General features: G+C 44.3%; 1 protein-coding gene across 1 annotated transcript in view; it reads left to right on the forward strand.

Annotated features, from left to right (window-relative positions):
- The window catches only part of hsd17b4 (hydroxysteroid (17-beta) dehydrogenase 4), a 141548-nt gene extending 127769 nt beyond the window's left edge, over nucleotides 1–13779 (forward strand). The window contains exons 23-24 of the mRNA XM_072584307.1: nucleotides 6411–6538; nucleotides 12972–13779. Of these exons, the coding sequence (XP_072440408.1) occupies nucleotides 6411–6538; nucleotides 12972–13061 (218 nt within the window). The 3' untranslated portion in view covers nucleotides 13062–13779. The remainder of the gene's footprint in view (nucleotides 1–6410; nucleotides 6539–12971) is intronic.
- The last annotated feature ends 11769 nt before the right edge of the window (nucleotides 13780–25548 follow it).

The following is a 25548-nucleotide window of genomic DNA, read 5'->3' on the forward strand; positions in this document are numbered from 1 at the left end:
CCGCCCCCGTCCTCTCCTCGCCCCCCCCGCCCCCGTCCTCTCCTCGCCCCCCCGCCCCCGTCCTCTCCTCGCCCCCCCGCCCCCGTCCTCTCCTCGCCCCCCCGCCCCCGTCCTCTCCTCGCCCCCCCGCCCCCGTCCTCTCCTCGCCCCCCCGCCCCCGTCCTCTCCTCGCCCCCCCGCCCCCGTCCTCTCCTCGCCCCCCCCGCCCCCGTCCTCTCCTCGCCCCCCCGCCCCCGTCCTCTCCTCGCCCCCCCGCCCCCGTCCTCTCCTCGCCCCCCCGCCCCCGTCCTCTCCTCGCCCCCCCGCCCCCGTCCTCTCCTCGCCCCCCCGCCCCCGTCCTCTCCTCGCCCCCCCGCCCCCGTCCTCTCCTCGCCCCCCCGCCCCCGTCCTCTCCTCGCCCCCCCGCCCCCGTCCTCTCCTCGCCCCCCCGCCCCCGTCCCCCCCTCGCCCCCGTCCCTCTTCCGCCCCCCCCCCCCCCCCCCCCCATCTCTGTCCTTCCTTGCCCCCCCCCCCCCCGTCCTCCCTGTCACGTCCTCCCATCCCGGCCCTCCCTTCCCCCCGGTCCCCTCCCCCCCCCCCCCCCTCTGTCCTCCCTTCCCGGTCCGCCCTTCCGCCCCTCCCCCCTCTCCCCTCTGTCCTCCCTTCCCGGTCCACCCTTCCGCCCCTCCCCCCTCTGTCCTCCCTTCCCGGTCAGCCCTTCTGCCCCTTGCCCCTTCCCCCTCCCCCCTCTCTCCCCGGTCAGCCCTTCCGCCCCTCCCCCCTCTCTCCCCGGTCAGCCCTTCCCCCCCTCCCCCCTCCCCCCTCTCTCCTCCCTCCTCCCTCCCCCCTCCTCCCTCCCTGGTCCACCCTTCCGCTCCTCCCTTCCCGGTCCGCCCTTCCCCCCCTCCCCCCTCCCCCCTCCCCCCTCCCCCCTCCCTCCTCCCCCCTCCCTCCTCCCTCCCCCCTCCTCCCTCCTCCCTCCCCCCTCCTCCCTCCTCCCTCCCCCCTCCTCCCTCCTCCCTCCCCCCTCCTCCCTCCCTGGTCCACCCTTCCGCTCCTCTCTCCCCGGTCAGCCCTTCCGCCCCTCCCCCCTCCCCCCTCTCTCCTCCCTCCTCCCTCCTCCCTCCCCCCTCCTCCCTCCCTGGTCCACCCTTCCGCTCCTCCCTTCCCGGTCCGCCCTTCCGCCCCTCCCCCCTCCCCCCTCCCCCCTCCCTCCTCCCTCCTCCCTCCTCCCTCCCTCCTCCCTTCCCGGTCCGCCCTTCCGCTCCTCCCCCCTCTCTCCCCCCTTCCCGGTCCGTCCTTCTGCCCCTCCCCCCTCTCTCCCCGGTCCGCCCTTCCGCCCCTCCCCCCTCCCTCCTCTCTCCGCCCTTCCCGGTCCGCCCTTCCGCTCCTCCCCCCTCTCTCCCCCCTCTCTCCTCCCTTCCCGGTCCGTCCTTCTGCCCCTCCCCCCTCCCCCCTTTCTCCCGGTCCGCCCTTCCGCCCCTCCCTCCTCTCTCCTCCCTTCCCGGTCCGCCCTTCCGCTCCTCCCCCCTCTCTCCCCCCTCTCTCCTCCCTTCCCGGTCCGTCCTTCTGCCCCTCCCCCCTCTCTCCCCGGTCCGCCCTTCCGCCCCTCCCCCCTCTCTCCTCCCTTCCCGGTCCACCCTTCCGCCCCTCCCCCCTCCTCCCTCCCCCCTCTCTCCTCCCTTCCACCCCTCCCCCATAATGATGTTGATGAGTATAGATGCTTGGTAAAATCTGGGAATGTTCTTCACTATGGACATCTGTACTGCACCTTGCACAGCATATTACAGCAGTGGAGACGGTGCTGGAAGTGGGAGTTGCTGAATGTGCTGTCTTTTTACTTTTGAGAGAAGCATGTGACCATATATTTGATGTGATTGTTCAGACTACCTATGATCACTGCTGTAGTATCCCCAACATTGCCCTCACCTGCTGTCAAATCACTGACTCAATACTTCATTCCCTTGTTAGTCAAATATTCCAATTCACTCCTGACTATTCTCCTACTGTGAACCCTCTATAAACTTCAGTTCATTCCAAGCTCTGTCACCTGAGTCTTAAATTGGCTTTAGGTCCTGTTTAATTGCCACCTTTGTGTTTGCTGACTAACATTGGTTCCCATCAAAGAGCAAGGAAACCTGTTGATTGCCACCTCTGTCCTCCCCTAGCTGATTAATCTGTACTTCTCTATTTTGAACAACACTTGGAGGAAGCACTGAGGGTAGCAAGGGCACAAAGTGTACTCTGGAGATTTTAATCTTCACCACCAAGAGTGGCTCAGCACAGCACTACTGATTGAGCTGGCTGGATCATAAAATACATAGCTGCTAGACTAGGTCTACAGTGCACCTTTTTAAGTGCCATAAGTTATTTTATTATGTTGAAGATGTTATATAAGTTGTTGTTCTGAAAGCTCATCATAATATCATTGCTTTTTTGTTCTCTGTGCCTCTGTATAACCCAGGATCCTTTTGTGTTTTTAACTGTTCTCTCAATCTACCCTGCCATTTTCAACAATTTATGCACATATACCTTAAGTCTGTCTGTGTCTGCACCCCCTTTAGAATTGCATTTTTATTTTGTATTGCCTCTCTTCATTCTTCTCACCTAAATGTAAAACTTTGTGGTTCGCTGCATAACATTTCATCCATCTGGTATCTGCCCATTCAACCCGTTTGTCTGTGCCTTTTTGAAGTCTATCACTATATTCCTCACAGCTTGCAGTCCTTTCAAATGTAGTCAGCAGGATCTAATTCACTTAGTCATAGAGTCATACGACACGGGAAGCAGAGCCTCCAGTCCAACCAGTCTGTGTCGACCATAATCCCAAGTTTAACTAGTATTCCCTCCCTGTGCTTGGCCCATATCCCTCCAAACTTTCTTATTCGTGTATTTATCCAAATTATGTTTTAAACGTTAGAACTGAATTCACATCCGTCAATTCCTCTGGTATTTTCTTGAAAGGAAGAATTATTTGAGACTTCTAATTAAAATCACTTTCCTGCTCAGTTATAATTTATGATAATTAAAAATTGACAGATCCACTTGAAACAGCAATGGTACTATTGGACTTTGGCATATACTTGGAATTGCATCTGTTATATGAAACACAGATGTGAAATCCAAGATTTTATTCAATTGTCAAGAATGAAAATTAAATAAATGTTGGAAATACATATTTTAAAATTTGAAAGAATTTATTTTTCATTTCCCAACATTTTATGTTTTGAGAATGTAAAAAGGTAAGAAATAGGAGCTGGGTAGCCCATTCTGCTATTCAGTGGGATCATGGTTTCTTATGTGATCCCCACATCCCTTTTTCATATGTAGAAATATATACAGCAACCTCAGTATTGGATGTACTCCATGTCTGAACCTCTATGTCTCTCTGGAGTGGAGAATTCCAAAGATCATCCTCCTCTGAGTGAATACATTATACCTCGTCATGGTTCAACGGCCTTCTCCTTATTCTTGTTTTTGTGTACCCCATTGCCTCCCCTACACCTGTTGGAGGAACATCTTTATTCCAACCTATAAACCTTTATAGCTTTCTTCCTCTGCTGAAAAATAAAAAACGTTCAGAGCAGAGAGAGAACAGAGTTCGTAAAGGATCATTTCCCTATCTAGTAGTCCATAATTTTTAAATAATTAGTTTACAACACTTAAATATTCTGCTCCAAAGAAGTCATTGGACTTGCAATGTTAATTCCATTTCCCTGCTGCCTCAGTGCCAAGGACCCAGGTTTGATTCCAGCCCTGGGTAACTGCGTGGTGTTTGCACATTCTCCCTGTGTCTGCATGGGTTTCCTCTGGGCGCTTCACTTTCCTCCCACAGTCCAGAGATATGCAGACTGGGTTGGTTTGCCAACTCCAATTGCCTCATTATGTCCAGGGATGTGTAGACTAGGTGGATTAGCTGTAGTAAATGCAGGGATTATGGGAATAAGATGGGTGGTGGGCCTGGGTGGGATGCTTTTTGGAGAGTTGGTGCAGACTTGATGGGCTAAATGGCCTATTTTGGCACAAAGGATTCTATGATTCTACTGACAAAGTGATCTTCACTGAAACAGAAACTCGCAATGCTGTGAATTGCGATTCAACAATAAAACAAATCTTTGTTTCATTTGTGTCATAAATAAAGTGGAATAAACCAAGCCAATTGTATATTATACAAACTTAAAGATTTCAAAATGTAAGGTAAGATATAATTCCATTGATCACAACAACATTTATTTGTAGTACACACACCAGCGAGAGTTTTCTTTTCTCTCACATTTTGAGAAATGAGCAGTAGCATTAATTTCAAATGACCCCTTCAGGGTTTTAACCAAGTATTTCTGGCATGGAAGTTTTAAACTGAACTTTGTGGACTAATGTAGACTTTCATAACAAGCCTGAAACTACCTCCATTATTTGCGTGCCATCATTTTATACATCTTACTTCAGCAAAGTCCTCTACAAAACTGGCCCAAACTGAAATTAATTATTTTTTTCCTTCAAACTTTAAATGTTTCCCCAAGTCCAAATAACTAATTCCAGAATCTTCTACCGGTTACTACGCTTGCTTGTAAATTCTCCCAATGTAAACAAATCCCTATAGCTGTTCAGGAAGAGGTATTCGAGTAGTGTTTAAAATAAGTCACCATGGCAACAGCACCACTTACAAATGAATCATTAAATCCTTCAGACACATAAAAAGCCCTTATGCCACTAGTTCAAAAGTCAATAACCAAAAGTAAATGACCTTAAAGTATATATAAACCATATGTTACTTTATAAATATGAAAAGAGCATTTTGCCAAGTGTATCATCACTGAGCTCTGGCATAATTGAAATCTGTGGAAAACGAGGTGTAAAGTCTCTGCTTGAAATCACACCTTGTACAAATGAAAATGGGTGAGGATCTTGGAGACCATTGCCTCAGTTCCAGAATATCACTTCAGGGGTCTTTCAGAGTAATATCCCAAACCCAACCATCTGCAGCTGCTTCATCAATGACCTTTCTTCCATCATAAGGTGCGAAGTGGAGATATTTGCTGATGATTGTGCAATGTTCAGCACCAGTACAAAATCCACAGATATTGAAGTAGTTCTGGATCATGTGCAGCATTATCTGATCTAAATTCAGGTTTGGCCTTATGAATGCAAGTAACATTCACGTCATGCAAGTGCCTGGCAGAGACCATCTTCAAGAAAGAATGTAATCATCTCCTCTTGAAATTCAACTGCATAACCATTGCAGAGTCTCCCACCTTCTAGATTAGAGTGGTGTTGGAAAATCACAGTAGTTCAGGCAGCATCCGAGGAGCAGGAAAATCGATGTTTCTTGCTCCTCGGATGCTGCCTGAACTGCTGTGCTTTTCCAGCACCACTCTAATCTAGAATCTGGTTTCCAGCATCTGCAGTCCTTGTTTTTACCTCGAGTCTCCCACCTTCAATATGCTGGGGTTACAATTCACCAGGAGCTGAACTGGACCAGTTGCATGAATACTGAGGTTATAAGAGGAGGTCAGAGGCTAAGAATCCTGCAATTAAAAACTCACTACCTGACTACTCTATCTACAGTGCACAAGTCAGGGTTATAAGAGAAGGCTATCCATTTGCTAGATGAGTGTAGCTATAACTACATTCAAGAAGCTTGACTCCATTTGGACATGACAGCCTGCTTCATTTGTACCACACATCCAGCACTTTAAGCATTCATTGCCTCCACCCCAGATGTACAATAGCACCAGTATGTACCATCTACAAAATACACAGCAGTAACTCTGAGTCTCCTTCCATTGCACTCATGGAACCTGTGATCTTTGCAACATGCATAGGCAAAGGCAACAGATGCATCAGAATAACACCAATTGCAAGTTCTCTTGCAAACTGAGCACTATCCAACTTGTAACTATATTTTTGTTGCTTAACTGTCACTGAATCAAAATCCTGGAACACACTTCATAACAACGTTAGGAATACTGATCAGATGAACTACTGTTGTTCAAGAAAGTGGTTAATCACCAGGTTCTGAAGGATAATAAGGGATGGGCGACCTTGCCAGCAAGATGCCCACATCTCACGATTGCATTCACCAAATAAAACTTGCAATGAGGTCGCGACCATATTCGTAATGTATGTGGCATTTGAACATTTTATTCTCAGGGAATAGAGATCATAACTGCAATAGGTAATCAAACATTTTACAAACAGGAATGAACTATCTTGTCCCTTGTATTTAAGAGACATGAAAATAGGTATAACAGTGTGATTTTACACACCCTATTAAATCTCTCACTATGGCACTATTGAGTTTCATTGATAAAAATTTACCAATTTATAATGCTGCATATTTAGTTTGTATTTGCTATTCTTCAAAAAACCATAAATACATATTTTTCATTGTTAAACAGAGTTCGTTCTAATAGATTTTGTGTGTCCTTTAGCTATTGACTTGAAGAATGGTTCTGGAGAACTGTACAAGGGAGCAGCACGGCATCGGGCTGACACTATTTTTACACTCTCTGATGAAGACTTCATTCAAGTGGTATCAGGAAGGCTTAATCCACAAAAGGTAAATAAACCTACTGCCAAACACACAGTTTTGATTTTCCCCCCTTCTGTGTAAGACAACACAGTTTTATAACTAGGAGAAAGTGAGGTCCGTAGATGCTGGAGATCAGAGTCGAGAGTGTGATGCTGGAAAAGTACAGCAGGTCAGGCAGCATCCAAGGAGTAGGAAAATCAACGTTTTGGGCATAAGCCCTTCATCGGGAATGAGGCTTTTGGGCCAGGGGGCTGAGAGATAATTGGGGTGGGGGGGAGGGAGGGGAAGGTAGGTAGATGAAGGTGGGGGAGAAGTTGATAGATTGGAGAGGAGGGTGGAGTGGATATATGGGAAGGACGATATTCAGGTCAAAAGGGCAGAGCTGAGTTGGAAGCTTGGGACTGGGATAAGATGATGGGAGGGGAAATGAGGAAAGTGGTGAAATCCACATTATTCCTGTGTGGTTGCAGTGTCCCAAGGTAGAAGATGAGATGTTCTTCCTCCAGGCATTGGGTGGTTAGGGTTTTGGCGATCAAGGATGCCCAGGACCTGCTGTCCTTGGTGGAGTGGGAGGGGGAGTTAAACTGTTCAGCCACGGGGTGGTGGGGTTGATTGGTGCGGGAGTCCCAGAGCTGTTCTCTGAAACAATCCGCAACTTGGCGTCCTGTCTCCCTGATGTAGAGGAGACCACATCAGGAACAGCAGATACAGTAGGTGACATTTGTGGAGGTATAGATATGTTTCTGTGGAAGGAATCCTTTGGGGCCTTGGATGGAGGTGAGGTGGGGGAGGTATGGGTGCAGGTTTTGCACTTCTTGCGGTGGCATGGGAAGGTGCTGGGAGTGGTGTGTGGCCTGGTGAGGGTGTAGCTCTGACAAGGGAGTTGCGGAGGGAATGGTCTCTCCGAAACGCTGATAGAGGTGGGGAAGGAAATATATCCCTGATCTTGTGGTCTGTTTGGAGGGGGCGCAGGATGATGCGATGTATACAGAGGTTGATGGGGTGGAAAGTGAGGACCAGGGTGTTTTCTGTCCTTGTTGCATTTGGAGGAGTGGGGTTCAAGGGTGGAGGTGTGGGAAGTGGAGGAGATATGCTGGTGGGCATCGTTCACCATGTTGGAAGGGAAAATTGCGATCTCTTCCTACAGTTCCCCCGACGATGACCTCACCTCCCATCACCAACCCATCATCTCCCAGATCATACCCAACCTCATAGTCCAAAAATTCTGCACCGCCCAATTCTACCTCTTACCGAAGATTCACAAACCCCGACTGGTCCAGTTGACCCATTGTCTTAAGCCTGCTCCTGTTCCGCCAAACTCAACTCTGCATACCTTGACACTGTCCTATCCACCTTAGTTCAGGAACTCCCCACCTACTTTTGTGACGCCACCCATGCCCTTCATCTCCCCCAAGCCTTGCATTTCCCTGGCCCCCTACACCTTATCTTCACCAAGGACTTCCACTGCCAGTACACATCTATTCGTCATGACAAAGGCCTCCAAGCACTCCATTTCTTCCTCTCACACCGTCCCAGCCAGTACCCTTCCACCGACACCCTCATATACCTGGCCGAACTGGTCCTCAACCTCAACAACTTCTCCTTCCAATCCTCCCACTTCCTCCAATCCAAAGGGGTAGACATGGGAACCCTCATGGGACCCAGCCATGCCTGCCTCGTTGTTGGGTACGTGGAATAGTCCATCTTTCGCAGCTACACCAGCACCATTCCCAACCTTTTCCTCTGCCACACCAATGACTGTATCAGCGCTATCTCCTGCTCCCACGAAGAGGTTGAACAGTTCATCAACTTGACTAACACCTTTCACCCCAACCTCAAATTCACCTGGACCATCTCTGACCCCTTCCTCCCCTTCCTGGACCTCTCCATCTCCGACGACTGACTAACCATGGACATCTACTACAAACCCACCGACTCCCACAGCCCCCTGGACTACACCTCCTTCCACTCTGCCTCCTGTAAAAACAGTATCCCTTATTCTCAATTCCTCCATCTCTGCTGCATCTGTACCCAGGATAACCAATTCCATTATAGAACATCCCAGATGGCCGCCTCCTTCAAAGACTGCAATTTCCCCTCCCACATGGTTAATGATATCCTCCAGTGCATCTCCTTCACTTCCCGCACCTCCGCCCCTGAACTCCACCCCACCAACCTCCATATACATCGCGTCATCCTCTGCCACTTCTGCCACCTACAAACAGACCCCACCACTGGAGATATATTTCCCTCCCCATCCCATCAGCGTTTTGGAGAGGCTATTCCCTCCAAGACTCCCTTGTCAGATCCACGACCCCCACCAGCCCGCACCCCACTCCTGGCACCTTCCCGTGCCACCACAAGAAGTGCAAATTCTGTGCCCACCTCCCCCCCCCCCCCCCCCCACTCTATCCAAGGCCCCAAATGATCCTTCCACATCTGACAGCAACTTAACTGTACTTCCACAAATGTCACCTACTGTTTTCATTGCGCCCGATATGGTCTCTTCTTCTCTTCTACATACGGGGAGACAGGACGCCAACTTGTGGATCATTTCAGAGAACATCTCTGGAATGCCTGCACCAACCAACCCCCATTGCTCCATGGCTGAACACTTTAACTCCCCCACCCACTCCACCAAGAACATGCAGGTCCTGGGCCACTTGCATCATCAAGCCCTAACCACCTGATGCCTGGATGAAGAACACCTTATCTTCCGTCTTGGGACACTGCAACCACGCAGGATTAATGTGTATTTCACTAGTTTCCTCATTTCCCCATCCCCAACCCTAACCCTATCCCAATCCCAAGCCTCCAACTCAGTACCGCCCTCTTGACCTGTCCATCGTCTTTCCCATCTATCCGCTCCACCTCCCTATAGACCTTCTCTCCCACCTTCATCTTCCTATTGCATTCCCAGCCTCATCTCCCTCCCATTTATCTTTATGCAACCCCCGGCCCACAAGCTTCATTGCTGATGAAGAGCTTATGTCTGAAACATCGATTCTCCTGCTCCTTGGATGCTGCCTGACCTGCTGTGCGTTTCCAGCACCACACTCTTGACAAGTTTTCTAACTGTGTAATTTTGTTGTATTTTGGTCATCGATCCAAATTTGAGGGGTGAAGTTGACATATGTAAATCTTAAAGATCTGTTGCAGTGGAAACTGAGAAGTTTTCAAGCATGTTATTTTAAAAATAGGAAACCAGTAAACTGGAGCCTCCTGTACCAAAGTATTTAAAAGCTTTTCTTAGCTGAGCTGAATGACAGTAGCTGAAAGGGCAGCCCCTACAATATGCAGCCTTATGTCCTACCTGGAAGAATCCTTGGATGGTTTGACTGGAGACTGACTTCTAGTTTCACCTCACCTAGCTTGCTAAAGTCTTCTAAGCAAGGAACCCTGATATCCTTACCTGTTTGGACCAAGTATGGTTCCAGATTCAGTGATGCAGTTGACTTTTAGCTTTGCTCTGAAATGGGCTAGCAAGGTACTTAGTTCAAGGACAATTGGGGATGGCCCACAAATGATGGCCAGTCACATCCCATGGAAGAATAAATAAAAGAACAACTACCTAACATCCAAGATCATCTTACTTGAAAAGTTAAAAATCTCACAACACCAGGTTATAATCCAACAGGTTTATTTGGAAGCACCAGCTTTCGGAGCGCTGCTCCTTCATCAGGTAGTTGTCCTGAAGCTTCCAATTAAACCTGTTGGACTAAACCTGGTGTTGTGAGATTTTTAACTTTGTACACCCCAGTCCAACACCGGCATCTCCAAATCATTGCTTGAAAAGGTCATTTCCTTATTTTTGAAATGGACCAATTGCAAATCTGTTTCCAAGTTTCATTTAGGTAGTGTAAAAATAATAATCACACAGAAAACTAGATACCTGTTTTGTTCATTAGTAAGATTAATGTCATTCGTAAAGTACTTACAATTTATTGCCAGAACAATCACACTTAGAAAAAAACGTTTATAGGGCCATCCAGTCAATAAATTATTTATATGTATCGAATGTTTAGATTTCATAAAATCTTCGAAGGTACTTCTGGTAGGACTGGATGAGGAGTATGTCAATAAAACTATTAAAGTATTCACTGTTTCATAGTCCATATGGATAAAACTTTTCAAAACTTTAAGAAAATATTTTAAAGTACATTTCAAATTATATTTCACTTTTTTTGCATTACTAGTAGCAGCAATCTAGGAATTTACTTGAGCAAATTATGCATTCTCTGGTCATCTTTAAAAGTGAAATAAATTAGTAAAGATTAATGCATTGTACATATTCAAATCACCAAATCAAAACTGGTTATAAAAATTCTGAAAGGGTTTGATAAGTTTTTAGTTGCTAATTTCTCTCTTCAGGAGTCTCAAAGTAATTGAATGTTTGAAAGTGCGAAAAATTGTATAGAAAAGTAGAGAGCTGGAGAAACTAAACACCATCTGTCAGAAAAGGAACAGCACTAATTTCACATCCCTTCAAAGAATCATTTTGGACTTGAAACTTTAACTGTTTCTGTTTCACAGGTATTGCCACACCTGCTGAGTCTCTCCAGCACTTTTATTTAAAATTTCATATCTCCAGCATTTACAAGGATTGTGTTTCTATATGTGCCCTATTTCAGTTTCCAGCAAGTATGCGTAATTAGCAATAAGGAACAGAAACTGTGATTCACGATTGATGTAGAGTTGATGATCATCCTAAGTATGATGATGTAATATTGTTGCTGATGCACAGGAAACTCCAAAAGGTGCTTGAGAGGGTGAATCAGACAAATTTCAACTATAAAATTAGATAGATTTGACAAAGGTAGTTGATTGATTAAGGTAAAGATTGATTAAGATAGCAATTGAATATGCAGATAAAATTATTTGGATGCTAGAAACATTTCACAGCAATGAGTCATGTCTTGTACCACCTTGAGAACTATCTGCTCTTTGAATAATGGTGCCTTTTAACTTGCACTTGAATCACCATTATGGGTGGATTAACCTTTGGTTACAGTAGCTCAGTGGTTAGCACTGTTGTCTCAGTGCAAGGGACCCAAGTTCAATTTCCACCTTGGGCGACTGTCTGTGTTGAGTTTGCACATTCTTCCCGTGTCTGTGTGGGTTTCCTCCGGGTGCTTTAAGACTTGGCAATGTTAAAATTGCCCATTGTATTCAGGAATGTGTAGTTTAGGTGTTTTAGTCTGGGGTAAATGTAGAGCAGTAGGGGAATGGGTCTGGGTGGGTTACTCTTCGGGGGATTGGTGTGAACTTGTTGGGCCAAGGGCCTGTTTCCACACCGGAGGGATTCTATTCAATATCATCTGAAGGATGGCAATTCTACAATGTCTTTCCCTCAGTGTTGCATTGGAATGTCAGCCTGTATTGCTGTGACACAGTCGTAGCATGTATGCTGACTCAGTTCAGACTCATGTGTTAGCTTCATGCTGCCTATTCCATAATCAAATTACAGGATCAGACTTTCAAATCAATTGGTATTGGCTTGTCAAACATTTAACTTGCTAATCCTGGTTGAAGATATTAATTAAAACTATCCTAATGTGATTACCTACAACTTTCAGTAAAATCTTCAATTTTATTCACCAGTGATTGTGGAGAGACATGAATTTCTAGTCATAAGGGAGGTATTTGGAAATGAAACAGATGCTTTTTCCTGAGTGATATTGGTATCAGCTCGCAAGTGATCCAGATGAAAAGCAAGGTTCAGAGGAATTACCAAAATTGATAATATAGTTCTGAATACTAGAACCAGGAGATGTGTTCAGCCTATAAATCATTTTTACAGTTCAATAATATCATTCATTTCACCTATATTACAGTCTTGAACTAATTGGAGTTATTTGTGTATTAATAAAACTATTATTACAAGTTAATTAAACAAACTAAAAAAAGACATATTCATCATAGCTGGTTTCAATGTGTTCCTCCACCAATGCAATTGCCACCTGTCAAACAGAGTGGGCTTGAAGAATGTTTCACTTTAAGGGATTTGAATCTTGATTCTCTCTGAGGTTTCAGGTCATTGCTATAGACAGAATTAGTCTTTGATTAAGTAGCTTTCACCCACGGTGAATATCAACAGTCCCAAGGTCTCAGACTGGATCTAGGGAAAAGAACTTGTCTGTTTGAAAGCTTGACAAATACTTCTCAGAGTTTTTGATCTGCTGGAGCTGATGCAATCTCCAGTAAGTGAGACTGGCAGAGACCTCAGGAAATAAGAGGACAGTGTCCCCTTTTCCCAGCTGCTGGAGAATACTGCCTGTGAAGTGCAGAAGTGTGAGGGACCTAGTACTATGGATCCAACAGCTTTTACAACTGAAGACAGCCAATATTGAAGATTAAAAAGGAAAATTAGGCAATGATACTTTCTGGTATCATGAGAGATATCGCTTTCTATTTTGCGTGATTTGGATTATGCTTGAATTTCTTTTTTGTTTGTTTACAGGCTTTCTTTGCAGGCAAGCTGAAAGTTATGGGGAACATCATGCTTAGCCAGAAACTTGAAATGATCCTCAAAGATTATGCAAAACTATGAGAGAATAAGATTATTATTTCTGAATACATTCGTTTTGATCACAGAATCAACTAAAAAGCTTTGGACTGACATCATAACAATTGCTACTTAAAATTATGAAATTATATGATTTCTTAAATTTTGTTTGATGTATAGCTAAGTAAAATAATCTCAATTTTAATGTACCTTTTATTGTTGAAAGTTATAAAGCATAAACCTCTCTTCATTACAGTAACTCTTGCTTTACCCTGGAACATAGCATTGTTGTTTACTTTTGGACGTAAGTAAGATGTCAACTCTTGGTTAATATCTTTTTAAAAATAACAGCTGTGTTAGCCACAATGTCCCAAACAAATACAAATCCAACCATGTTGGCATACATTCCCTTAAAAACATTGCCATTCTTGAGGAGTGGACATTCTAAGATTTACATCCAAACTTGAAGTAGATGCTGGATTTGAATACTCAGAATTCATTTATTGTTAGTTGAAGTATCATTTTTAAATTTTAGACAATTTTATAATTTGGAGAGAAACGATGCTGCTGCCGGTATGTCTGTCTTCCGTCCTTCCAATTAACAGATTAAACCTGATCATCTTTCTCTTTGCATGTTAAAAGTTCATGAAAAATTAGAGGTTGACTATTTTCCTGATATGAATGTACTAGTTGAAACTTGCCTGTACTAAATTCATTGGAAATAAGTAATGTTCCAGTCTTAATAAAGTTCACATATCAAGGACTGCTTGTAATTGTTTAATGGACAGACCCAATATGATAATATCCTCCCAACGTCACGATTGCATATGCATCCACCTGGTGAATAGCATGATTGTTGATATATTGTAGAAATTCCACAACACCAGGTTATAATCCAACATGTTTATTTGGAAACACTAACTTTCAGAGCGCTGTTCCTTCATCAGGTGGTTGTGGAGATTAAGGTCATGCTCACAGAATTTATAGCCAAAGGAGTGCAGTGTCATGGAGATGTGATACAGTAAACAATCATAGATTAAAACATTCATCTTTTATAATGTGATATGCTGGTTTCTGTTCTTTGATATGGAAATCCCAGATATAAATTCTGTGAGCATGACCTTAACCACCTCATCCACTTCATGAAAGATCGGCGCTCCAAAAGCTAGTGCTTTCAAATAAACCTGTTGGATGATAACCTGGTTTTGTAATTTTTAACTTTGTCCGCCCCAGTCTAACCCCGGTTCCTCCAAGTTATTGTAGCAATGTTATCCATTGAATTTTCAGCATGATTTCTGTTTTATATCGTGTGGGTAAAAACAAAACTGGTATTTTTTTCCACAGATTAGGTTACAACAGGTAAAAAGTAGGTGAAATTTTGACAGGTTCAAACTGTGTGCTATTATTTTGACATTGAACCCTTTTACCAGAGAACCAGCAAAAAACTGATTTTGATTATAATTGGAGTGATGCATTCTAAAATGCAAACTGGGTAATTGCTGTTCAATCAAGCCAACAGGTTTATTCTATGTACCTTGGAGAAACAGCGGTCTGAGAGACTGCTTTCCTGATAGTAATTTAAGTCACATACATACATCTCAGTCTCATTGGTTACATAGGCTTGTTATGATCAGGAGATTACAGGATGTGTTTGATGATTACAGGGGCTAACACCTCCCAGATGGGTGTCTAGTTAATGGCTTGTAAAGTTACACACTCCTATTGAAGTACGCATTACTCAGTGCTGGGTCATTTTGTCCTCGTCATGGAGTTCCTGACAGTGAGCATTCCACAGTGATGGTATCCTTTATATTTTCAGTTAGCACCTACCCACCCTTGGCCAGGCCAATCATCTCATCCCCATGTTAAGTGATCCTTTTGACTCAACAATATCAATGGGGTCCCTCTTCTCATTATATTGCAGAATATTGCCTCTCACTAGATTATCATGGTTCTAACATTTGCAAATATTCCAATCATGATGTCCCTTTTTGTGTATTAGGGGGATTATCTTTCTTCCTATTCTGCTTACTATAGCTAGTCTGATTGCAATGTTAAATACTTTGATTGTAATATTCATAGTTCTCCTACTCCATTGTTGGTTTATTCAGCTGTGTGACTTATTTGTTTATCTATTAATATCTATGTTTACTACATGAAGGGATCCAAGATTTCTGGGTTACTCTGAACGCTGTAGAGTTATGTCTCAACAACTCCTCAGCAGGTTCCCAATCTGGAAGAGAATCTGCCAGGCACAATCTCTGAACACAGCTGCATCCCAAAGGTGGGAGTGGTTGGGGTGCCAGAAGTATGCAACAGACTGCAGCCATTCTCTCAGTATTGGAGTGATAGCTTAGAATTTTAGGTTCAAATTCCTGACATAATACTTGAACACCTTGACAGTTGCAAGATTGCTACCATTTGAACTGTAGCTATGCTTTCAATATTTTAAACATTTAGTTTATTCTCTTAAATTAGATTACTTAGATTAGATTACTTACAGTGTGGAAACAGGCCCTTCAGCCCAACAAGTCCACACCGACCCGCCAAAGCGCAACCCACCCATACCCCTACATTTACCCCTTTACCTAACACTATGGGCAATTTAGCATAGCCAATTCACCTGACCTGCACATCTTTGGACTGTGGGAGGAAACCGGAGCATGGAGAGAATGTGCAAACTCCATACAGTCAGTCGCCTGTGTTGAAGTTTAAATTTTCTCCCAATTGTTTCTTTTGTGCTGTTCTGATAATGCCACCTCCCTTCGGTCTGCCTCTAATGTTACCTTTTTCTTCAACTGAGGAGTCCTCCCCATTTTGTTTGAAAGGGCCTTCAGCCTTGTCAGACCCATCACCCACACTTCACCACTCCATTCCCTCATTCCCAGATCAATTACAGGACTCCTTGTCTTTACTTCTCATCCCATCAATCTCTATGTTCAAACGATCATCCTTCTCCATTTCTGCCATCTCCAGTGGGAAGGCACCACTAAACCCACCACTGTCAGCATTCCACAGGGACCATTTTATGACATCCTGTTCCATTCCTTTTATCATTCCTAACATTCCCTCATTCACCTTTGCAACTTTCCCATCCAATTGTAGAAGGTGTAACACTTGCCCTTCGGCACTTCCTCCCTCCTCAGTGTCCAATGCCCTCAACACAACTTTCAATGAAACACTTCTACTTCTTTCAATCTAGTCTACTGCATTCACTGCTCACAATGTGGCCCTTCTTTACATTGGTTGTAGGTAGAAATGACCCTGACTTTCTAAATGCTCGCTATTTCAACAAACCATTTTGGTTACATGCTAACCCCTCTGCTCGAGGCCCGCAGCAGTGTTCCAATGCAGCACAATGTAAGCAGCTCCTCATTTTGTGTTTAGACACTTTAGAGCCTCAAGGTCTCAATATGGAATTAAATAACTTCAGCCTTCATTTTTCTTACATTCTAAGACCTCCCCACCACAGTCTTATTTTGATTGTGACTTGTTTACTTTGCACTTAGTGAGGACCAGTTCTCTCCCTTTCACACTTTAATTTACATCAATTTACATTTTTCTTTCTCTTCCCGACCATTAACAATTCCTTTGCCTTTTGTACTAGGCCGCCTACCCCTCTAAGTAGAATCAGATCATAGAGATGTACAGTACAGAAACAGACCCTTTAGTCCAACTCGTCCAAGCTAATCTGAAATTAATCTAGTCCCATTTGCCGGCACTTGGCCAATATCCCTCTATACCTTTCCTATTCATGTACCCATCCAGATGACATTTTAATGTTGTAATTGTACCAGCTTCCTCCACTTCCTCTGGTAGCTCATTTCGTATACATACCATCTTCTGCATGAAAAAATTGTCCTTTAGGTCCCTTTTAAATCTATCCCCTCTCGTCCTAAATCTATGCCCTCTAGTTCTGGACTACCCCACCCCAGGGAAAAAGTTTTTCCTATCCATGTCTTTCATGATTTTTAAAATCTCTATAAAGGTCACCCTTCAGCCTCCGACACTCCAGGGAAAACAGCCCCAGCCTATTCAGCCTCACCCTTTAGCTCAAACTATCAAACCCTGGAAACATCCTTATAAATCTTTCAGTTTTCACAGCATGTTATAGGAGGGAGATCAGAATTGCACACAGTGTTCCAAGAATGGCCTAACCAATGTCCTGTACAGCCGCAACATGACCTCCCAACTCCTATACTCAATGCTCTGACCAATAAAGGAAAGCATACCAGTGCCGCCTTCACTATTCTATCAACCTGAGATTCTACTTTCAAGGAGCTATGAATCTGCATTCTCTCTGTTCAGCAACATTCCCTAGGACCTGCCATGATTTGCCTTTCCAATTGCAGCACTTCAAATTTATTTAAATTAAACTCCAACTACCACTTCTTGGTCCGTCTGATCAAAATCCTGTTGTAATCTGAGGTAACCTTCTTGGCTGCCCACTACACCTCCAATTTTGGTGTTATCTGTAAACTTGTTAACTATACCTTCTATGTTCACATCCAAATCATTTATATAAATGACGAAAAGCATTGGACTCAGCACCGACCCTTGTGACACTCTACTGGTCACAGGCCTCCAGTCTGAAAAACAACCCTCCACCACCACCACCTGATTTCTAACTTCGAGCCAGTTCTGTATCCACATGGCTAGTTCCCCCTGTATTCCAGGTGATCTAACCTTGTTAACCAGTCTACGATGAGGAACCTTGTCAAACGCCTTACTGAAGTCCATATAGATCACGTCCATCACTCTGCCTTCATCAGTCCTCCTCGTTACCACTTCAAAAACCTCAATCAAATTAGTGAGATATTGTTTCTCACAAACAAAGCCATATTGATTATCCCTAATCAGTCCTTGCCTTTCCAAATACATGTAAACCCTGTCCCTCAGGATTCCCCCCAACAACTTGCCCACCACTGATGTCAGGCTCACCTGTCTACAGTTCCCTGGCTTTTCCTTATCACTTTTCTTAAATAGTGGCACCACATTAGCTAACCTCCTGTATTCCGGCAACTCACCTGTAACTATCAATGATACAAATATCTCAGCAAGAGGCCCAGCAATCACTTCCCTAGCTTCCCACTGAATTCTAGGGTACACCTGATCAGCTCCTGGGGATTTATCAACCTTTATGCATTTCAAGACATTCAGCTCCTCCTCCTCTGTAATATGGACATTTTTCAAGATGTCACCGTCGACTGTATTTCCCCACATTCTGTGTCTTCCATGTCCTTCTCCACAGTAAACACTGATGCATAATACTTGGTTTAATATCTCCCCCAGGTCCTGCGGTTCCACAAAAAGACTGCCTTGCTGATCTTTGAGGGATCCTATTCTTTTTAGTTACCCTTTTGTCCTTAATGTATTTATAAAATCACTTTAGATCCTCCTTAATTATATTTATCAAAGCTATCTTATGTCCCTTTTTTGCCCTCCTGATTTCTCTCAAGGAAAGTCATCTAAGGATTCACTCTATCTATCTTGTCTATACCTGACATATGCTTCCTTCTTTTTCTGGACCAAAACCTCAATTTCTCTAGTCATCCAGCATCCCCTACACCTACCAGCTTCTCCTTTCACCCGAACAGGAATATAGTATGTCTGGATTCTCGTTATCTCATTTCTGAAGGCTTCCCATTTTCCAACCGAACATCTGCATGCAATCAACTTTTGAAAGCTCTTGCCTAGTACCATTAAAATTGGCCTTTCACCAATGTACAAGTTTAATTTTTAGATCCTGTCTATCCTTTTCAATTACTATTTTAAAACTAATAGAATTATGGTCACTGGCTCCAAAGTGCTCCCCCACTGACACTTCACTCACTTACTGGATTAGTGGTGCTGGAAGAGCACAGCAGTTCAGGCAGCATCCAACGAGCAGCTCGTTGGATGCTGCCTGAACTGCTGTGCTCTTCCAGCACCACTAATCCAGTATTTGCTTTCCAGCATCTGCAGTCATTATTTTTACCTCACTCACTTGTCTTGTCTTATTTCCCAAGAGTAGGTCAAGTTTTTCATCTTCTCTAGTAGGTACACCAACATATTGAATCAGAGAATTTTCTTGTACACGCTAAACAAATTCCTCTCTGTCTAAACCCTTAACACAATGGCAGTCCCAGTCTATGTTTGGAAAGTTAAAATCCCCTCCTATTACCACACTATTATTCTTACAGATAACTGAGATCTCCTTACCAATTTGTTTCTCAATTTCCCGGTCTATAATACAATCTCAATAAGGTGATCATCCCTTTCTTATATCTCAGTTCCACCCCTAATAACATCTGTGGACATATTCGCAGGAATATCCCTCTGTAATATTATCCCTTATCAAAACACCACTACCCCTCCTCTCATTCTTCTTTCTATCCTTCCTATAGCATTTGTATCCTGGAACATTAAATTGCCAGTCTTGTCCATCCCTGAGCCAAGTCTCTGTAGTTGCTATAATATCCCAGTCTCATGTTCTTAACCATGGCCTGAGTTCATCTGTTTTCCCTGTTGGGCCTCTTGCATTGAAATAAATGCAGTTTAATTGATCTTGTTCTCTGCTTTGTTCCTGGCCGTTTTGACTTGCTCCCTTTTGCAACTGTACCAGTCTCAGATTGATTTCTTTCCTCACTATCTTACTGGGTCCCACTCCAACCACAGTACTAGTTTAAATCCTCCTGAGCAGCTCGAGCAAATCTCCCTGCCAGTATGTTAGTCCTGTTCCAATTCAGCTGCAATCTGACCTTCTTATTCAGGTCACTTCTACCCCAGAAGTGATTCCAATGATCCATATAAACCCTTCTCTTCTGCACCAACTCCTGGGCCACTCATTCATCTGCTCTCTCCTCTTATTTCTATCTGTACTAGCTTGGAGCTCTGGGAGTAATCCAGAGATTACTACAATCAAGGCTGTCCTTCTTAAAATTCTGCCTAACTTCAAATATTCTCCCTTCAGAATCGCATCTCTTTTCCTTCCTGTTGTTGGCTCCAATATGTACAATGACCTTCTATTGGTCCCACTCCCCTTTAAGAATATTCTGCACTCTCTCCAAGATATCCTTGATCCTGGCACCAGGGAGGCAACACAGCATTCTGATTTCTCACTGTCAGCCACATAAACATCTGTCTGTGCCTCTGACTTGGAAGTCCCCCATCACAATTGATCGCTTGGAACCTAACGTACATGAGAGCCAGTATCTTGGCTGTTCGTGCTACATTCCCTTGAGAGTCTATCACACCCTTCATTTTAAAAAAAAACACACTTGTTTGAGATAGGGATAGCCACAGGCGACTCTTGCATTACCTGCCTCCCTCTCCTACCTTTCCTTGTGGTAGCCCATCTACCTGACTATCTGTGGATTTTCTCCCTTCCTATAACTGCCATCCATCATGCCCCAGCTCCTGTAAAGTCCTCATTGCCTCGAACTGTTGCTCCAAATCGATCCATGCAATCTAATAAGATTCACAACCAAATACACTCACTGCAGACATCAGTAACATGGAAACTCTTCCTAATCTCCTGGACTTCAAGGAAATCACCTCCAACACCTAAAATACCTCAAAAGGAGCAGCTCTGCCAGCAACAATTTTTCCCATCCTCCATCTTAGATAAAATGTTTAAAAAAATCTTTCAGTTCTGAAGAAGTCACGCTGAACTTGAAACACTATCTGGTTTTTCTCTCCACAATGCTGCTAGAACTGCTGAGTTTCTTCAACATTGTGTTTTATCCAATTTCTAGCATCTGTAATATTTATACTTTCATCACTTAAAAACACGACCGTAATTCGTGATCAACAGTTCTGTCTCAGGCCTGCGGCAGTGCTCCAGGGAGGCTCATAACCAGCTGAAAGAACAGCATCTCGTTTTCCCTTTTGGGGACCCTGCAACCTTCAGAACTCTATATAAAGTTCTATAATTTTAGGGCCAAAAACACCACCAGCCATGTTCCACTCATCTTCACATACCTTGATACAGTCCTATCCCCCTGGTCCAGGAACTCCCCACATACATTCAGGACACCACCTTTGCCCTCCACCATCTCCAAGACTTTAGTTTCCCTGACCTCCAATGCCTCATCTTCACTATGGACATTCAGTCCCCATACACCTTCATCCACCACAACGAGGGCCTCCAAGTCCTCCATTTCTTCCCCTCCTGGCGTTCCCCACCAGTACCCTTCCATTGACACACATTTGTTACGCTGAACTCGTCCTCACCCTTAATAATTTCTCCTTTGAATTATCCCACTTACTCCAGATGAAAGGAGTAGCCATGGGCACCCACATCGGCCCCAGCTATGCCTGTCTCTTTGTTGGTTATGTAGAACGGTCCATCTTTCGCAGCTACACCGGCACCATTCCCTACGTTTTTCCCCCACTACATTGTGCTCTCATGAGGAGGTTGAACAGTTCATCAACTTCACTAACACATTCCGCCCTGACCTTAAGTTCACCTGGACCATCTCAGACACCTCCCTCCCCTTCCTGGACCTCTCCATCAACGGTGACCGATTCAACACTGACATCTTCTACAAATCCACAGCTACATGGACTACAGCTCCTCCTACCAGCCTCATGGAAAAAGGCTATCCCTTATTCCTAATTCCTCTGCCTCTGCCGCTCTTAGGAGGGCCTGTTGCACCACAGAGCACACTAGATGACCTCCTTCTTCAAAGATTGCAATTTCCCCTACCATATGGTTGATAATGCCCTCCGGTGCATGTCGTCCACTTGCTGCACCTCGGTCCTCGAACCCCATCCCTCCAACTGCAAGGACAGAACCACCTCCTCATCTTCCATCCCACCAACCTCCATATACATTGCGCCAACCTCCGCCATTTCCGCCACCTACAAACTGACCCCACCAGAGATATATTTCCCTCCCCACTCCTATCCGCTTTCCATAAAGACCATTCCCTTTGCAACTCCTTTATCAGGTCCACGCAACTCCTCTCACCCCCAACCATCCACCTTCCTCTGCCACTGCAGGAATTGCAAAACCTGCGCCCACATCTCCCCCCTCACCTCTGTCCACGGTTCCAAAGGAGCCTTCCACATCCATCAGAGTTTTACCTGCACTTCCACACGTCATTTACTGTATCAGTTGCTTCCGATGTGCTCTCATCTATGTTAGGAAGACAGGACGTCTACTTGCAGAGTGCTACAGAGAACATCTCCAGGACTCCCGCACCAACCAACCCCACCGCCCCGTAGCCGAACACTTCAACTCCCTCTCCCACTCCGCCAAGGACATGCAGGTCCTGGGCCACCACCACCACTCCCTAAACACCCGCTGCCTGGAGGAAGAATGCCTCATCTTCTGCCTCTGGACCATCCAACCCCATGGCATCAATGTGGATTTCACCAATTTCCTCATTTCCCGTCCCTCCACCTTATCCCATTTCCTACCTTACAACTTGGCACCGCCCTCATGACCTGGCCATCTTCCTTCCCATCTATCCATTCCACCCTCCTCTGACCTCCATCTACCTATTGCACTCTCAGCTATCTTCCCCCCCCGCTCCCCATTTATTTCTCTACCTCCTCAGCTCACCTCGGCATTCCTGATGAAGGGCTTTTGCCCAAAACATGGATTCTCCTGTTCAGGCAGCTCAGATGCTGCCTGACCTGCTGTGCTTTTCCAGCAACACACTCTCAACTCTAATTTCCAACATCTGCAACTCTCACTTTCGCCTAGTTGACTTTACCCACCACTACAACCCAAGCCTTGTCATCACATAGGTTGCTTTTAGCACAGCTAACTCATTTTCATCTACTTACAGTTCCCATTATCAACTTTTCTCTTTTTCTGGCATATAATTATTCATTCCTTTGTTTACCTAACTATTTTTCACCAAGGTGTTCCAAGGATTCAGAACCCTCTAGAAGAAGGAATTTCTCCTCAATTCAGTCTTAAATTGGTATCCCTTTATCCTGAGATTATGTCCTTTGGTCCTTGACTCTCCCATGAGGGGAAGCATCCTCAGCATTTGCCCTACCAAGCCCATTAAGAATCCTATGCATTTCAATGTGGTCACCTCTCATTCCTCTAAATTCCAATGAGTAGAGTCCTAAACAGTTTAGCCTTTGCTCATTAAACAATCTCTCCATACTGGAGGTTATCCTAGTGAACCTTCTATGAGCTGCATCCAATGAAATAGTGTCTTTATATAAAAAAGGGTTCAAGTTTTCAAGACTCTAGAATGAAGTTTGTCAAGCTTGCATTTCCAAGAATTTACTGAGTACCACTTCTTTGCTTTCTCCCTTCTTTCCATTTCCCAATTTACCACTGTTACTCAAATGTTAGTTATGCTCTCTACACTGAAGACAGAAGTGAAATTGAATTAGATTTCCTCCAGTATGGAAACAGGCCATTTGGGCCAAGTCCACACCAACTGTCTGAAGAGTCACCCACCCAGACCCAGACCCATTCCCCTACCTTATATTTACCCCTGACTAATGCACCTAACACGATGGGTAATTTAGCATGGCCAATTCACCTGACCCGCACATCTTTGGATTGTGGGAAGAAACCCATGCAGACGTGGGAAGAATGTGCAAACTCCACACAGACCGATTCTCGCCCAAGGCAGGTATCGAACCAAGGTCCCTAGTGCTGTGAGGCAGCAGTGCTGGCCACTGAGCCACCTGCCAGTTCAATTCATATGCCATCTGTCTACTTCCAATTACCAATTCTCCAGACTCACTTTCTGGAAGACCAGCACTTACTTTGTGAACATTTTATAATATTTATAGAAACTCCTACAACCTGTTTTATATTTTGGGCCAGCTTTCTTTTGAATACTAGTTTTTTTTCTCACTTTCTTTTGTCATGTACTGTATTTCTTTCTTATATTTTGTCCAATCTTCTGACATCTCATCTGCACAATTATACACATTATTCTTTTAGATTAATATCATCTTTAACCTTTCAATTTAGCAACACAATCAGTCTCTTGGAAGTTTTCTTACTTGTTGACATGGTGACTCCATGGTTAGCACTGTTACCTCACAGTGCCAGGAACCTGGGTTCGAGTCCAGCATTGGGTGACTGTGCAAATTCCACACAGACATTCTCCCCTGTCTCAGTGGGTTTCCTCCGGATGCTCTGGTTTCCACCCACAATCCAAAATTTGTGCAGGTCAGATGAATTGGACATGCTAAATTGCTCATCGTGTTAGGCGCATTAGTCAGGCGTAAATAACGGGAAATGAGTCAGGGTGGGATACTCTTTGGAGGGACAGTGTGGACTTGTTGGGCTGAAGGGCCTGTTTCCACACTGTAGGGAATCTAATCTAATCTATTACCGCTTAGATGCAAAAGGTTCGAAAATTAATAAAAAAGTAAGTGGTGTAGTGGCTCAGTGGTTAGCACTGCTGCCTCACAGTGCCAGGGACCTGGGTTCAATTCCTGCTTTGGGTGACTGTCTGTGTGGAGTTTGCATGTTCTCCCCATGTCTGTGTGGGTTTCCTCTGGGTGCTCCAGTTTCCTCCCAAAGTCCAAAGATGTGCAGGTCAGGTGAATTGGTAATGCTAAATTGCCTATAGTATTAGCTGTATTATTCAGGGGTAAATATAGGGTAGGGGAATGGGTCAGGGTGGGTTGCTCTTTGGAGGATTGGTGTAGACTTGTTGGGCTGTAGGGTATCTAATCTAATCATATCTATTCTAAATAGTTTGGAATATCCCCTTAAATGTCTACCACTACATCTCTATTGACCTATTCTTCAGCGTAATTTGCCAATTCACTTTAGCTAGTTCTCTTTTTATACCTTCATAATTGCCTTTACTTATGTTTCTAAAAAATAAGTAACCCACTCTTCTGTCCTTTAAACTGAGTGTAAAAGTTAAAGTCAATCATACTATGACCAATACAACAAAATATTTTCACTATGAGATCATTAATTAATCCAATCTCATTGTAATACACCAAGTTTACTACAGCCTGCTCCCTAGCTGGTTGCAAGACATGCTTTCTAAGAAATGATCTCAAAAATGTTCTACAAACTCCTCAGCTAGACTACCTTTGTTCATTTGATGTTTCCAGATTGGTATTACATTTAAAATCTCACCTGATTACTGCCACGCCTATATTACAAGCTCATATTTTTTTCATATATGCTCCACACTACTGTTTGGTTATTGTTAAAGGACATGTGCTTCATTTCCATGAGTTACTTCTTGCCATTATCTTCTCTCATCACGTCGTGACTATAGTTCAAAGTCTCTACCATTTCCTTTCCTTACTAGTTCCCCAGTCTCATCCTCCAAGGGACTAATACTTACTTCAGCTACTACTTTCTTTTAGATACCTGTAGAAACTCATTTGTTTTTATATTCTTCTCATATTGGTAACCTTTTGGGCCCACCACTAAGTATTGGAAGCTTTTTCTATCAATTTGACACAATATTCCACATCCTTTGTTAGATATTGATGGTGTATCCTTCTCATAATGCTTTTCTCTCTGTCGCAGAAAATATATTTTTACAGAGTCAGAGTCATACAGCATGGAAACTGACCCTTTGGTCTAACTAGT

Source organism: Chiloscyllium punctatum, chromosome 2, assembly GCF_047496795.1.
Source record: "Chiloscyllium punctatum isolate Juve2018m chromosome 2, sChiPun1.3, whole genome shotgun sequence".
Classification (NCBI taxonomy): Eukaryota; Metazoa; Chordata; class Chondrichthyes; order Orectolobiformes; family Hemiscylliidae; genus Chiloscyllium; species Chiloscyllium punctatum.